This window comes from Polypterus senegalus, chromosome 15, assembly GCF_016835505.1.
Source record: "Polypterus senegalus isolate Bchr_013 chromosome 15, ASM1683550v1, whole genome shotgun sequence".
Taxonomy (NCBI): Eukaryota; Metazoa; Chordata; class Cladistia; order Polypteriformes; family Polypteridae; genus Polypterus; species Polypterus senegalus.
This window is the reverse complement of record NC_053168.1, coordinates 1,117,524-1,134,286: the sequence shown is the minus strand read 5'-3', so window position 1 is coordinate 1,134,286 and position 16,763 is coordinate 1,117,524. Positions and strand designations below refer to the sequence as shown.

General features: G+C 47.3%; 1 protein-coding gene across 1 annotated transcript; it reads right to left on the bottom strand.

The window, feature by feature from the left end:
* Positions 1-4,882: 4,882 nt before the first annotated feature.
* Positions 4,883-16,496, bottom strand: LOC120516154 (tetranectin-like). Its single transcript, XM_039737630.1, has 3 exons — positions 16,400-16,496; positions 10,707-10,805; positions 4,883-6,042 (listed from the first exon to the last, which is right to left on the bottom strand). The coding sequence occupies exons 1-3, from the start codon at positions 16,494-16,496 to the stop codon at positions 5,642-5,644; spliced, it is 597 nt and encodes a 198-aa protein (XP_039593564.1). The 3' UTR covers positions 4,883-5,641.
* Positions 16,497-16,763: the final 267 nt, after the last annotated feature.

Genomic DNA, 16,763 nt, shown 5'->3' with positions numbered 1-16,763 from the left:
ACACTCGAGTCCATATGGGAGGCCGGCCAGCCCAGCGTTGACCTCTTCATAAAAGTGTCCGCTTGCTTTTGTTGGGCCCTGCTGGAAGGCGTCCTATGGGACGAATATCCTGCTGGACTGTGTGTGTGTGTTCACTAAAGATGGTGAAGTGAGCGTGACTTCGCTATTGCAGTCATGAAAACTGTGTCAGTGGTTCACTGAGCTTTAAAGCATTACATTTATTTCAGTTGGTAGTGCCTGGTGCCTTATGGAAATCGGCGTAGTAAACGAGTTCTACTTCTCGACTGTCAGGAAATTCTCGATCTGCTTTGGCTGCTTGGTGTGTGTGTGTTTGTTTTTAGTGTGGACCAAATGACACTGGTGGTTATAAAGAGAGTGACTCATTTTAGTTCTAGACCCTGTTATAGTGGCAGGAAATATTTATTAGACCTGACAATATCAATTCCAAATTAAAACAAATAATAAAAAAAGAACGAGGCCTGCTTAGAAGCGTCTCTGTTCACATCTTGCAGAACCAAACATGTTTGGAATCGACTGCTGGGTAAATTGTTGGAGTGCCTTGACGTCTGTCTTCGTAATGAACACTCGTGTTGTGTTTTCTGGTAAAATGCCAACTGTGCCATCAGAGTGCCAAGCTTATTCTCTGCTACTTCACTATGTGGTGTGGAGCTGGGGGGCTTCGCTGTCTTGGTTGTTAACAAAGCAGACGCTTTGGAATGAAATGTATGGGTATTCGTGCTTTTTTTTTTTTTGATGGTACAAAATATTTAAATGTTTCATATTTTTTAACTGAATGTTTGATGTGTGTGTGTATATATGTGTGTGTGTATATATGTGTGTGTGTATATATGTGTGTGTATATGTATGTATATATATATATATATATATATACACACACAATAAAGTTTGAGAATCCTTTTACAGTCCAACACTTACTGGGGGTTGGATGGTTTTAAGACTTGTGGTAAATGTTGTTAAATGCGTATGTTGTTGCCTTTCAGAATAACTTATTATTGTTGTACAGAAGTGCCTTTTCTAAATGTCTTTAATATCCTATAAATAAACTGCTTCACGGTCGAGATGTCTTTTCCAAATGCCAGCCCTCTGTTGTGAGAGTGACTGCTACTGTATGTGCCACTTTCCTGGTCCTTCTAAACTGGCTTGAAGATGGCCGACAGGTTAAAGAATAACGATTGATTGATTGATTGACTGTCTCTCTGTATTTGTGCCCCCACTCCCTATTCTTTTTTTTTAAATATTTGTTTTATTTACTTGATGCTGAAGTTCAAAGTGGCGCAGTCGCTCTTACCTCCTGATTCGGAGATCCTGGCCCAGTCTGTGTGCTCTGCCTGTGTCTTGATGTGCTCTTCGGCTTTGGTTTTCCTGCCACACCCCATGGATGTGTGTTGGTGATTTAAAAGTGGGCCACCGCGCCTGATGATGATGTCGGGTGATGATTAGACCCAGCTTCTTTATCACAGTGCCAGCTTTATGTTCAGTGTGAGTTATTGGGACATTAGGAACATTTTGATGAAAACGGGCCGTTTAGCCCAACACAGCTCACCAATCTTGTCCACCTAATTAGTCTCAAATGACACAAAGCTGACTTTTCCGTGTCCCTACAACTCCACCCTACTCCTTGGTAATTTATTTCATGTGTGTAAAGAAAAACTTCTAACATTTGTGTGTTTATTTTTATTATTTATTTAATTGGCTGACCCCTTTATCCGAGGTGACTTACAACATTTGAGTTACCATTGTTTCCATTTCTTTTGTTTGAAGCACAGGCAGGTGAAGTGACTTGCTTCTGGTCATGCAGTGTTGTTAGTGGATTTTGAACCCACAACCTCAGAGTTTGAAGTCCAAAGCCTTGGCCACTACACCACACTGGAGTCTGAGGGTCTGGGCTTGCGAGGGTCCTGATCAAAACCAAGAGCCAGGCCTTTAATGACGTCTTGGGCACGGCCATCAGCAGTATGTCTGTCTGCAGAGAGAGTGTCGACCTCGTCATTGAGAGGTTAACTTACCTTGGCAGTGACATTCATGTGGCTCTGGTGACTCTTCATCCTGTGGAGTCAGTAGACAGATTGGGAGAGCGTGGGGGCTCATGAGTTCGCTGGAAAGGGTGTGTGTGTGTGTGTGTCACAAAAGGACGAAGGTCCAAGACTTCAGAGTCCTGGTGTTTCCTGGTTACGAGACATGGACCCTCTCCAAGACAGGCCTGCACCCTTTCATGTGTGTCACATCGTTGAATCCTTGGGTGCCACTGGTTTGACTTTGTGTTGCTTATGGAGTCCTGAATGAGGCACATGACCTGCATTGTGAGGGAGCGTCAGTTACAGCACTATGGCCATGTGATCTGATTACCCGAGGGTGATCCGGCTCGCAGGACCCTCATTGTTGAGGACCCCAAGTGGCTGAACCAGGCCAAAGACATAACACCTGGCTGCGGCAGATAGAGGGTCATTTTCAGAAGGAGTTGCCAACCAGGATCCAAAGCCGTTTCATCGTGTGGTGGGCGTGGCAACGTGCTGTACCAGTGCAGGCTCCTTAACCTGACCTACAGTGGGATGCAAAAGTCTGGGCAACCTTGTTAATAGTCATTACTTTATAAATCGTTGGTTGTTACGATAAAAAATGTCAGATAAATCTATCATATAGGAGACACACACAGTGATATTTGAGAAGTGAAATGAAGTTTATTGGATTTACAGAAAGTGTGCAATAATTGTTCAAACAAAATCAGGCAGGTGCATAAATTTGGGCACCGTTGTCATTTTATTGATTCCCAAACTTTTAGAACTAATTATTGGACCTCCAATTGGCTTGGTAAGCTCAGTGACCCCTGACCTACATACACAGGTGAATCCGAGTATTTAAGGGGGTCCATTGTAAGTTTCCCTCCTCCTTTCATTTTCTCTGAAGAGTAGCAACATGGGGTCACAAAACAACTCTCAAATGACCTGAAGACAAAGATTGTTCACCATCATGGTTTAGGGGAAGGATACAGAAAGCTGTCCCAGAGATTGAAGCTGTCTGTTTCCACAGTTAGGAACATATTGAGGAAATGGAAGACCACAGGCTCAGTTCAAGTTAAGGCTCGAAGTGGCAGACCAAGAAAGATTTCGGACAGACAGAATGGTGAGAACAGTCAGAGTCAACCCACAGACCAGCACCAAAGACCTACAACATCATCTAGCAGCAGATGGAGTCACTGGGCATCGTTCAACCATTCGGCACACTTTACACAAGGAGATGCTGTATGCGAGAGTGATGAAGAGGAAGCACAAACAGAGCCGCTTGAGGTCTGCTCAAGCACATTTGGACAAGCCAGCTTCATTTTGGAATAAGGTGCTGTGGACTGATGAAACTAAAATGGAGTTATTTGGGCATAACAAGGGGCGTTATGCATGGAGGAAAAAGAACACAGCATTCCAAGAAAAACACCTGCTACCTACAGTCAAATATGGTGGTGGTTCCATCATGCTGTGAGGCTGTGTGGCCAGTGCAGGGACTGGGAATCTTGTCAAAGTTGAGGGACGCATGGATTCCACTCAGTATCAGCAGATTCTGGAGACCAATGTCCAGGAATCAGTGACAAAGCTGAAGCTTTCAACAAGACAACGACCCGAAACACTGCTCAAAATCCACTAAGGCATTCATGCAGAGGAACAAGTACAACGTTCTGGAATGGCCATCTCAGTCCCCAGACCTGAATAGAATTGAAAATCTGTGGTGTGAGTTAAAGAGAGCTGTCCATGCTCGGAAGCCATCAAACCTGAATGAACTCGAGATGTTTTGTAAAGAGGAATGGTCCAAAATACCTTCAACCACAATCCAGACTCTCATTGGAACCTACAGGAAGCGTTTAGAGGCTGGAATTTCTGCAAAAGGCGGATCTACTAAATATTGATTTCATTTCTTTTTTGTGGTGCCCAAATTTATACACCTGTCTGATTTTGTTTGAACAATTATTGCCCACTTTCTGTAAATCCAATAAACTTCATTTCACTCCTCAATCTCACTGTGTGTGTCTCCTGTTTGATATATTTAACTGACATTTTGTGTCGTAACAACCAACAATTTATACAGGAAACTATTAACAAGGTCGCCCAAACTTTTGCCTCCCACTGTACCTGACCTGGTCGTGTCGCCTCTTCATCTCCGTTTGCTTGAACTAAACAGGTTCAGCTCCGCCAGTCTCTCCTCGTAGCTCCTACCTGTCAGTCCCGTAGTCGGCGTAGTCGCTCTTCTCTAGTGATGACAGGTTTTCACACTCTCTGAAATGCACAGTTGCAATCGTGCGGGATAATTCCTGCCTATTGGAGTGTTAATACAGCGCCTTTTATAGATAATCACATCATCGACTCGTTCAGGTATCTCGGCCAGGGTGACACCTCACCGTGTCTCATGGCTGTCCATCCGCATCTCCATCACCAAGTGTGTATGCTGGTGGGAGGGCAGACCCAGGGGTACGATGGGCAAGGGTATTACCCCCCAGGTGGAGTGAGCTGGTTTGCCATTCTCTTCTCCTCTTGTTGATGGGTCGGTTGTTGTTCAAAGTAATGGACCCCTTCAATTATTGTCCATTTCCAAAGTGCGTAGTCCCCAGCAAGTGTCTCAAGCTGCATACGTGGAATGGAGCAGGCTGGCCTTGAGAGAACACTTCATGTGGTCCTTCCAGCGTTTCTTCGGTCCACCTTGAGATGGGGATGCTTCAGGGAGTTCACCATACAGGCCGAGACTCATCCATGAGATTAGCGTGTCGGGTCCATCAGGGGATACGGCTGAGCAGCATGGCCTCGCATTATAATGTTGTAAACTATTAAGTCAAAGTGCGAAATACATGCAAGTCAGCAATAAAAATACACTGGCATCTCTGAAACAGCGAAAACGTTTTATTAGAATGGAGTAGTGTAGTGGTAGACACTTACTGTACATTTAGGACATGCAGCGTCAGTTGTACTTCACCTCATGACGTATTAATCATGTGTGGTAAGAGAAGCGCGTTATTACATCCGTAACAAAAAGAAAAGAGCTTGGCGATGCCATTAAAGGACAGAACATCGACCACATTTTATAAACTGATGGACTTTGCAAGTAGTGGGCAGTAATGCAAGCGATACAAATAGGGTTAGAGCAAATACTCTTTATGAATGGAAGTGTTTAACATCTGAGTAAACGTGTTGTGTGGCGATACAGTGAGAAGACCACAGTGCACCTTCTGTGGAGGACAAGCTTGGCACGTAACCCCCCGATGACGGGCAGAAGCCGACTTCTCTCGCTGGACTTGAAGGTGAAGTGCTTCACTAGCCAAAGCTGACGGGCTGACTTTCTTCACTTGTGTGACAAGGAGGTAAGTCCAAGGTTATCTGCGCACACTTCTTTTCTTTTCCTGTTTTGTCACACACTGTTGTAAAATTCCTCCATGAATTTCATTTTTGCTCTCCCTCTTTCTTTCTTTCTTTCTTTCTTTCAGGTTTTCTTTTCTGCCGTTTTTGCCTTCAAAGAACAGTGAAGCCCAATGGGACGTATGCAGCGGCAAAGGAAACGATTCCTGGATTGGAGATTCAGCGGGTAAGGTGACTTCTCGCCGTAACTGAGAAGGAGAATTCAGAATGGAAGAGCAGGCCGCGCGCACTCAGACGATGTTGAACTCGCAGACGAACGACTTCTCGGCACGGCAGTTCTCGTCAAACCACTTGCCGTTGGAGGTGCCGGTGAGCACCACGCAGTTTTGAGCCCGGTCTCCGTCGGGCTGGGTCGTGATCTCCGTCTCCCAGTTCTTGTACTTGATGTTGGCGCCAGTCATGTCGGTCCAGGTGCCCTCGTTGGCCATATCGTTGATGCCCAGCCAGATCTGTGCTTCGGTGCCCATGGTGGTGATCATGTAGTTCAGGAGCGCGTTGTTCTCCTCCTCCTTGACTGGCGTGCCCAGTGTGCCTCCTTGGGCGATGCAGTCCTCGCTGGCAGCGTGGTAATTTTTACGGTGGTTGCCTGCCAGGAAGCACTTGCCGTGAATTTTTAATCCTTTCAGGCAAACTGTCAGATTTGTACAAAATAAAAAAAAACAGATTAATAAAAAAAAAGAAGCTTTCTAAAACTTAATAGCGGAAAATAAACGTAATTAGAGCTGAAGGTTCATTTAATGGAGGGCTTCATTAGGCACACATGCACTCGGCTTTCCCTCCCAAAGCATTGAAAACGCTGGGTGAAAATCACCTGTGATGGTGGCTGACCCATCAACGTGACACTGGCGGGGGGTCACATTGGGAAGAGATTGGCCTGAAGAAAATCACGCAACCAAATTGAAAGCTCATTTCAGAGTTTTCACCTTTGAAACGTTGGTGGGGTTTATGAAGAGAAGCCCCTAGCAGCGGTGCCGCCTGGCAATAAAGCGCCAAGTTGAAGTTCCTTTGAATCTGAAGCCGATTCCTCCATTCTTGTCATGGCCGACTCTCTCCGACTCTTTCTGTCTTTTAAATCCCAGTTGACGCCACCTTGGAATCGTGAAGCCATCGTAGACTTGGGGGTCTCGGCTGTGTATCCACCCTTTATAGCCGTGGAGGGCAAACTACGGCCTGTGGCACAGCTGCTTGTGGGTAACTCGTAGAAATCCTGAATATGCCAGGCCTTATGTGGCGGTCTTCACAGATGGCTGGTGGTCGTGTGATAAGTCGCCGTGCTGTGACCTTCAAAAGATTAATCAAGTGAGCTGAACGTTGGCCGTATGAATACGGGGCAGTCTGTGGTGGCGCCATATTTTGGGTTGTTTTTAACCCTTTGACTTGTAGATCTCGAGCTGGCACGTGACTGAATATTTCAGTAATGGCTTTTGTTGGCAGTGGCCACCCAAACGTGGAACTTCAGGTGTGACTCCGGATCTGCGCCATTGACAAATGTAATAAGAAGCGGATCAGAAGGAAGAAGTCTTTGGGAGCAACCAAAAGAGACTCTTTCTGTGTGTGAAGCGGCGGTGTCCACGTTGAGATGACGAGCAAAACACACTTGGTGGTCGCGTCCTGCCGATGGGGTCTTTAGGCCTGTGTGTGCATTTCAGATCCTTGGGGCTCTCCAGGTGAGCTCCTTTCAGTCTTAAGAGCAGAGCTCGTCACTTGTCATTCTCTCCGTTCTTCACACTTTACTAAAGTCCGGGTCTGTTGTAGGAGACCAAAGCTGTTCATTTCTCCAAGATGGAGGATCACAAGTGTGCACTTTAGCCGGACATGTCGCTCAGACTGCTCTCCTTCCTCCTCGTGAATTTGAATGTTGCTTTCAAACCTTTGTGTGCTCTAAGATTGGTTTTTTGCCTTTTTTTCCCATTTCCTTTTGTTGTTATTGTGGATAACGCGCCACACAAGGCCAGATGAAGACCCCCACAGACCCCTGGGTGATGTGGCTCTTTAACAGAGTTGATATCACTTGGTCGTTTTCAAACACTGCGCCATTTCTTACTCTCGATTGCTCCATCGCCCCCTTTCGTTATTTGAACTTGTCGATACTCAGTCGTTTCATTTGGTGGTGAAAGAGTCCCTTGGCACCACGGGTACCTGGGTGCCCACCCAAAATGCCCTGGTGATGGAAGTCCTCCATCTGGAATGAACTGAACTCCAGAGCAACTGGGAACTTAAGAATCTTTACCGAAGTGGCTTGATTTCTACAGACTGGCTTGTTTTGTGTGTGTTATGGCGCCATTATTTAGTAGCGCATACAACTACAAGCAGGTCCTCTCTCAAATGAAAGGACCAGGGACGTGCGGTCAGGGGAGGCAGGCGTCATGAAAAGTAGAAATCCTAATAATGATGATGGCATACAATAAATGTGGCCACTGGTCTGTGCTGTACATTTATTTTCTGTAAGATTCCAATAATTCTGATCATTTTTATAGTCAAAATCGCTGAATTTGCGCATTTCCTGATGAAATACAGGAGAGAAACGGGGGGCGCAGTAGTGACGAGCCTCGCCTCCCCTCGAACTGCGCTCTCCTCCCTCACACACTTGATGCCTGTGATTGGCGTGTGCCAGTCGCTGTCTCTCTGTGTGTGTGTGTGTCGCCAATATCAGGTGTGCAGACACGTTTATTACACACCCTGACTTTCCGCAGTCTGCCTAATATCTTTAAGGAATGTTTGTGACAGATTTAGTCTCGCTGATCGGACATTAAACCGCAGTGAGAAGGCACAGGATGAGGCCGACAGTACCGTGCCATCCTGAGGGGGGCGCTGTGAGCCCATCAGGCGCTCCTGTCTGCTGCTGTTCTGCGCAGAGGTGCCGATAAGTTAGCGACGTCAGACAGTCACGTGCACTGCAGCGGACCTTTAGTTTTAGTTTTAGTTCCGACTGACTGCCACAATGGAAGATTAAGACTTTTAAAACTAAAGGAAAATGAGGAGGACGCGAAACAGAAGGGTAGGCGCATGGACTTCATTTACAAATAAAGGTAAAGAGCATAAACGGTTTCCAGTTTTATAAAAAAATGGGATCAGACTAAGAAAAAAGCAATCCAATATTTAAAAACTAAATTTTAACTTTAAATAAAATATTCTTTCGTCTGTCTTGTTATCCTTTTGTTGAACAGTCTGTATTAAAATCGATCAAAGCATCAGAATGAAAAGCTTTTAAAAACAACTAAATATTTCGACGAAGGTCATAATTGAAATCTGTTTTTGTACATCACTCTGTACTTCCATTTGTATTAAATGAGTGCAGAGAAAAGCCAAGCAAAAATGTCACCTTTTATTGGCTAACTGTAAAGATTACAATATGCAAGCTTTCGAGGCAACTCGGGCCCTTCTTCAGGCGAGACGTACAATTAAAGGAGTGCGAATTGTGGAGTTGCAACGGCAAGTTTAGAGTGCGTGGAGGGTGAGGAGCACATGCGCTGTCTCGCCGCGTGTAAAGACTGAGATGTGGAACGTCACGAGTAGTCCGAGTGCAGGCAGGCTGAAAAAGTGAAGAGCGACTAAGCTACTCTCTGGGGTTCGTAAATCTGTGAATCGGACTCTGAATCTGAGTCACCATCCATGAACCTCACCGCACGCCACTGAAAAGAACTAAAAGCAGATACTGGAGCGAAAAAGAAACGGATACTCGTCTTTGTAAGGAATCCATTGTTGTGATGGGCAGCGACTCCGTCGCACTCGCCTGGGTTCAAACCATTCACGAACGGACATCAAGGGCTCCCTTCGCGTGTCATTTTCTGTCTCCCTGCGAGAGATCAGCCATTTGGAAAGTTTATTTGTATTTGTCATGAGAACTTGTCCTGGTGCTCCTCGGCTGCATTCGGTGAAGAACATTTGAGAAAAACAAACTGAACGGAATTGAATGCGAGCAGCTCGTGCAGAAGGAAACAGCCCCGTGTTCGCGGCCAGAATGACGTCAGAGCAGAGCGCTGGGAACTTTAATGCCAGGCGGCACAGACTTGAGGAACATCTCACCGCACAGAGCAAGGTAGCCGACATCCAAATAAACGAGACCATCACAGTACAGTATTATATACAATAGTGAAAGAAGAAAACAAATAAATATATATATAATATAGTATGCGTGTCTTGAGATTGCAGTCCCGTCCAGAATTACATCAAGGGAGTCCCCGTCATTTAGGGAGAAAATAACATTTACATTTAACGGAGGAGTTTAGGAAAACACTGAGATGAATCAGAGACCGTGTGTAACTGGACTCACTTCTTAATGGCTTGTAATATACTTTGGAGGAAAACACCTCACTTTGTCATTATGGGATGTTGAGTGAAGACTGATGGGCCAAAATGAAAATGAAATCCACAACACAGTGAAGTGTGCAGAAAATGATGAGGGGTCCAGAGCCTTTAAGAGTCCGCTGGCCTGTCGGTTTATTCATTCGATTAAACAATCGCCGTGTCCCTTCATTAGCAGCATTGCTCGTCAAGCCAAATATTTTAATGAGTTCTCTTTTTTTGTAATTCTTCATATGTATTTGAGTGGGCTGGTTGTTCATACTTGTTATAATATTTCTTGATCTTCTGGAAAAAAAACCTAAAATTCCCTCCAGGGACGAATACACCAAAGACAGAGTGAATCTGTCTGTCTGTCTGTCTGTCCAGTTCTGAAAGATGGCAGGCACTTCAACTCCCAAAGGCATAACCATGAACCACAAAAGAGCCACCCTGTTGGAAAACCTGTGGGAGCAGCACAAGTGCCCTGCATAATCTGTCTGCCTGTCTGTCCATTATATAGTATCTATCTATCTATTATATAGTGCCTTTCATTATCTATCTATCTCTATACATCTGTCTGTTATATAGTGCCTTTCACAATTTAAAATATTTCAGTATATTTCTAGCCTGTGCTAACTGGCTACCTAGCTTGGACTACACAATGTACTGTACTTGTAAAGTGACAATAGTGGAGCAGTCGAGTTCTGTTTTTTGAAATTGCTCTTATTAAGGGTATAAATAAGTAATCAGTACTTTAGAGATTTAGTTTTTCAGGATAGGTAAAGTGGTCTTTCTGCTGAGGGGCTTTTTGACTGCAGTAGGTGGTATCCTTGCCAGGCCTGCTGTGCCACACTCCCCATCAGTCTTGGTGACAGCAGTGCCCAGTAGTTGACGCCACTCCCACCAAATTACGGCTAACCCTTCAAGAGTTTGAGGGACTAACAGAGCAAAACCACACAACAGAGTTTCATGTGAATGTAATCGGAGCTCGGGCACCACATACCCACCCACCTGTCTGCAGCGCCTGCTGCTCCTTGATCAAGTTCAGCTCCTTCCAGATGTCGTCCATCTGCTTCTTGAGCTCCTCAATCACTGCTGCACTTGCTGCATCTGGGGGTCACATCAAGGAAAACAGAATTGATGAGTGCAAAGGGGTCAGACAAGAGCAGGGGGGGGAGACGGAGGAGAAGTGGGCACCCTGACGACATGTTCAGCAGCAGCTCAAAGCTGGGGGCCGTCAGTTGGTCCTGTACTGTGACCCTAACTATCACTCAGTGACGACCTCCACTTTGTTCTTCCTGTACTTACTGGTCATTCTCATTCTCTTTTCTGTCTGCTGTTGTAGCCCTGCAGTGTCCTTTGTTATTAATGACGTCTCTGTCTGCCCGTCCCTCATTCGCTCGGACCGCTGGATTTGGGGCCTCATCTTTACCTCTCAGTCTATGCAGAGGACGCTCATTGGCAGCGTAACGGTGGACCCTCCTGGGCACCCCGGGGTCCTGATCTGATTGTGTGGGCTGTCTTTCCATTTGAGAGGTGAGCGTCCATTGGCGACATTCAGACGTGTGAGGCTCACCACCCTGTAACACGTCAGGCAAGGGGCTCTACAAAGTGAGGCCGCTCAGGACGTGGGAGGACATGCGCCGGGAGGCGGGGCCACTGCTGCTGTTCGTGATTGGCCAGCCCTGCGTTGGGGCGACTCTTGGAAACGGTCTATTTTAATTCATGACCGCCAAAAAGACTTCCTGTTCCATCAGCGTGAACCAACGCGCTCGTTTGATTAAAAAGAACTGCAGGTGTGTTCACATACTGTACACTCGAAAACAATTGTTTTGGGCCAACAAAAAAATGAACGCAACGCTCTGCAGCTTCTGATTAAAATGACGCAGAAACAACCCACACCACTGAGTAACTGGAAAAGGTTTTTTCCTTCAGATCTTAAATTACTTTTAATTACCATCTACTTAAAAAAAAAAAAGATACAACTTTTAAAGTTGTCCCAATTAATTTATGTTGCATTTTTAAAGACACTTTTAAGTTCCAAGTACTTAATTATTAATATATTTTAAAGTTGTTATGATGTAAAAAATGAAGTTGGCGTAATTAGTGTGTTGTTCTTACAATTGTAAGTAATTATCAAGTTTAATTACTTAAATTATTAAAACTACAGCCACTTAAAGAATGAAAGTGTTGCAAAATTGATTTTACTTGCATTTACCAAATAGCCATACAACAGCAGCACAAATATACAGCAGGCCTCCATGTGATATTCAATTGCCAAATCTGTCCAACCGGACTGCTACTGACTTACATTACAGCTTCGGAGTAAACTCTGAACCTTAATAGTAGAAAATAAGAAAGGTCAGGGAGAGAGGGAGAGAGAGATTAATACAATTAATGAAGCGTCTTCTCCACATGCCGCCAGGCTTACGTCCAGTACGGCGATACTGCGTCTGAAATCCTTAAGCAACACATAAACGCACGTGAGAAATGATTAGCGGCTCGAACAACAAAGTAATGTCGAGAAGATCTGCTAAGATGGACGGCACTAAATTTCCCTCGAGCCAGTCAACGTGTTCTGTAAAACAAGCGCATGATATTCACTATATTCGAGCAATGTAAATAATTGTTCGCTTGAAATCGCTCCTCTGTCACTGGCTCGCCGTAGTCGTTTACGTCACTCGCAGTATGGCGTCACAGCACGTTAAGTGGGCGGAGTTTGACACTCCTGAAGGACAGAAATGAAGTAAGTGGCCACAGCGGTAGATTAGGTAGACGAACCTTCAACAAATGAAAAAGGCAATTTGAGTTTAGATTACTCGCAAGTCTAAGATAAACTATGTACTAATATAATTCTTTCACGTCAACAAATTAAATAAGGTTTTCAAATTAAAATATTTCATAAAATCATCAAAGTTGAAGTTTTAACCTGATGGCATGCATTTGATTAAATGAGGGTTAGAGGTCCCTTGAGTTGCTTTTTACAGTGTAGGGCACCTACTGCAGTAGCCCATCTCTGCCTATCATCTGCCAGCCTGGCTGTGTGTCTGCCCATCCGCAGGCAACGACTCGGCCCCCGCGTTGTGTCTCTTTATACAAACTGGGACCCCTAAATCACACATCTGATCTCGCTGAACAGAATATTCAGGTGGAATGTCTTGCCTGAGTAATTCGTTGAGAACAAAACGAGGTGTCAATGGAAATGAAAATCACGAACCCACTGAGGGCTGACTGAACATCACACCCAAAATCAGACGTCAAAAACTGACATGCCAGGCTGACCCGACTCGCATGGATTTCCTCCTGGCAACTCCTCATGGGTGTGTGCCATGTGCCTGTGTGGACCCCCACTAACATCTGGGCCTGCTCCTGATGAGATGGCAGACTGGCATCAGTGAGCTCCTGGATCCTCGGTGGTGTTACCTAGCGGCGTCTGATGCACCGATACAGAGCATCTCAGAAGTTCTCAATTGGGTTCAGGTCTGTGGGGGTGTCAGTGGCGTCACTCGAGTATTTGTCACCGTGTCACATCAGCATTTCTTTAATGACACTTGTTAAGAGTTTGCACACCAAGGACACGCGCCAGTTAAGCTTGGCAAGCAGGATGTTCCCCTTCATGTCCATTCTGCAGGTCTTCAGAGGTGCGGGGCCTTCATGATGTGCCACACAGCTCAGGGCCACCAGTCTCATACCCGCACTCTCTGCTGACGCCACCATACACTTGTTTGCTGGTGTCCTGATGGAAACTGCAGGGATGTCCCTGAAACCAACCATGTCGGGGTGGCAGCGAAATAATGCATAAAGACGAGGACACAATGGTGCCAGGGCCACTGACACAGCCCCCTACCTGGACAGACGCTGGTACTGGTTTAGGTGGTCCTTTTCTTCTGTAGCCCACATGATGGCTAAAACTGGCTGTGTGACTCCGGTGAGTCCGAGCCCAGAGACGATGGCAGCACTTATGGCTCCTGCCTGAACTGGTGCTGAGTGGTCCCGAGCCCACGTCTTTTTAAGAGGGTGACTTCTCACACACATTCACAAGTACCCGTCGGGTTTGCCCGTTGCACCCGGAGACGAGAGTGGATTCCTGGAATGTTTTCATTGCGCCGCGTCCTGCGAGAGTGAAACGGCCAAACGTTTGTGACGGTGGGCTGTCTGACGCTTGTATCGTCTTACTGAAGCTCACTGCATCCAGGCAGTGTATGGAGGTGTCAGTGCCATCTGATGACAGGTGACACTCCTGTCGGCCTACTTGGCACCTTTGCAATGCCCTGTGTGTATAAAACTAGCGGGCAGATTTTATGGAGAGACGACACTGAATCACCTATGGAGTCCAGAGGGGAGCGGACCGGACTTCTGAGCTGGCACTGGTGGGTCGCTACTGGTGGGTCGCTGATGTGTGCCCACTGTAAAGAGCTGTCACACATGCAGGAGTCAGTGGTGGCTTTACAGCCGCTGCCCAGGGATTTGTGCATCCCTACACTGGTGGCACTGACGGGTGTCATCAGCCTGAGGCAGAGTCACTAGCAGGACCAGCTGGCATCACATCACACCTCAGGGCAGTGCCAGCGCCAGCTGCAGGGGAGCCTCCTATGAATGAGTACGGCCGCAGCAGATTAAAGAGCGAGAAACCATCAGCACTCCGTGCCAGGGCCACGTTTAAGTTAAGTGGGCAGGGGCACAGCAGCTGAGTTTATGTTTGTGAGGGTCACTCGCCTACAAACACTCGGATTCAACTGTCCCGTTAGCTTGATTCCCTACCCCCCACCCCGCATCCCACTGACTTAACATCTGACGACCTGCACAGTCCAACGATAACTCGGCCAACACCGATGATGATGACGATGACGACACTAGAAATCCTCAAACTGTAGCATAGAAGACATGGCGAGATAAAAGGGAAACAACGGAAACGGCCCCTGGACCGCAGCCCCCCAACACATCGCTGACGGCCGATTCCACTGAAACGACGACCATCTCCCAAATAAAACGTGCCAACGTCCAATGGCATCCTGTGTGCCTTCAACGCCAACTCCACTCGGTGAACGACGTCGCTCAAGTCGCAAGAACCTGGAGGAGAACTGGGTGTCAACACACACAGAGACGGGGCGATTTAACAATGCCAACCCACCTCAGCGTATTGTGCCATGCGTTCATTGTCTCTTTATTGTGCCACAAGTATAAGAAGTCGACAACTTTACATTTTCTGCCTTTTCAATATGGTAGACGCGACTTGTGTACTTTTTCCTAATTTCACCGTTTTGAACGTTGGGGCGGACGGCCAAGACCCTCACCAGGCTGAGATGCCTCCATCGTTGGAGGAGCAGGGGAGTGAACGCCCACAGGGCATTACCACCCCCAACCCCGGGTTCCCACAGGGCATCATGGGAGTTGGAGTTCAGCACAGCCCTTCTGGGTTCCATGGGTGCCACCAGGGGGTGCTGCACCCGGATGTGCTTCCAGACCACACGAATGGACCACCGGACGCACTCCCAGGTGCAGGATGACAGAAGCCCCCTGCCTTCATTCCGGGAGCCAGAGGAGGTGGAGAGTAGGAAGCGTCTCGCTTGTGCTTATTGTAGTGCGCTTGCTGCTGGGAGGCCTTGTGTGTTAAGGGGCTTGTTTGGGGGGCTGCAATGTGTTACTCTGAGATTTGTGACTCTAAAGAACGTGCAGTTAAGTTTTAGGGTCCATCTGAATGGCCTAAACGTCAAACTCCGCCCCTTGGCCACGCCCCAGAGCTGCTGGCTCTGTCACATTGCGTGAATTTTGCAGTCACAGACTTCATTTACATAACCTTAGCGAGTTAAGGGGGCACCTCTGGGGTGAACATTCATGTGGTGTAACCCCCTGTCACCTTCCTTGACCACCAGGTCCCCCCTGTTGTCAGTCAAAGGTGACACTCAGTGTGCTGGCCAGCAATGAGTGTCACCCGGAGTTAGCAGTGATGCAGAATAAGCATTGGGGTGGGGGGGGCGTCACACGTCAGGACAGACTGGTGGCTCTGAGGCTGAGGATCTGCGCTGGTATCCCGAAGGTTTGTCGGTTCGAATCCCTTTCACTCCCAAAAGAGATCCTACGCTGCTGGGCCCTTGAGCGAGACCCTTAACCTGTACTGTAATTACTCCAGGGCCCCTGCGCTCGGACCCCAAGGGGTCTGCGAAGACTAACAAATTCCAAATTGTATAAGGCGAAGTAAAGAACAAACAAAAAAAAAAAACAAAAGAGGCCGAGGTCACAGATCTTAACTGGCCGTGGCATCAAAAGGGCTGCGATTGGCGCTCGTTTACTTCTTTATCCAAAGGGACTTCCAACCTGTGAGAGCAAATCGGTTCCATTTGGAGCCCGGGTGGGTGAAGTGACCTGCTCACACAGTGCCAGTGGTGGGATCTGAACCCACAGCCATCAGCACTGCTCCACGCTGCCTGCCCATCACATGGGCACTGGCTCCATGACGCAGCACGTCACTGGCTGTCACAAAGAGCCTGAGCTCGTGACGGGGCTGTGTAATCAGACAGCCTCACAACTGCGGCCATCAAGGGTGACGTCCCCTCTGACTCAAAGTCACAGAATGTGATGCCACCCTAAGGGCTCCGTCCCTGCCCATGCCACATAGAGACATCATGTAGTGCCACCTCTGACGGTCAGCAACTTTCCAGAATCGCAGCGGCCGGACAGTTCGAGCCCCCCTGCCATCAGCTTACCGTTCTTTTCTGTGGCCTTCTTCTTGGCGTTCTGTGAAGTGACGGTGGGCACGACACACAGAAGGCAGAGGATCAGGCAGGCGCCTCTCCGCTCCATCGTCTTACAAGTGAGCGGGCGGCTGGCGCGGCCGGCGCTTTTAACTTTGACATCCTATCGAGGGGGGGGGGAACTAATCAAAAACGTCTGGCCGGGGGCTTCTTCCAACTCGCTGGCCGCTCGCTCACTGGCTTCAAGCTGCCAGCAGAGGCAAGGGGGTCCACAAAGGGGGCTGCTGGATCTCCACAATGCTGTCTTCCAGCATATAGCGCCTTTGAATGAATGGCAAAGCAGTACGTGATGCGCAACAGAGGCGGGTGGGGGGCA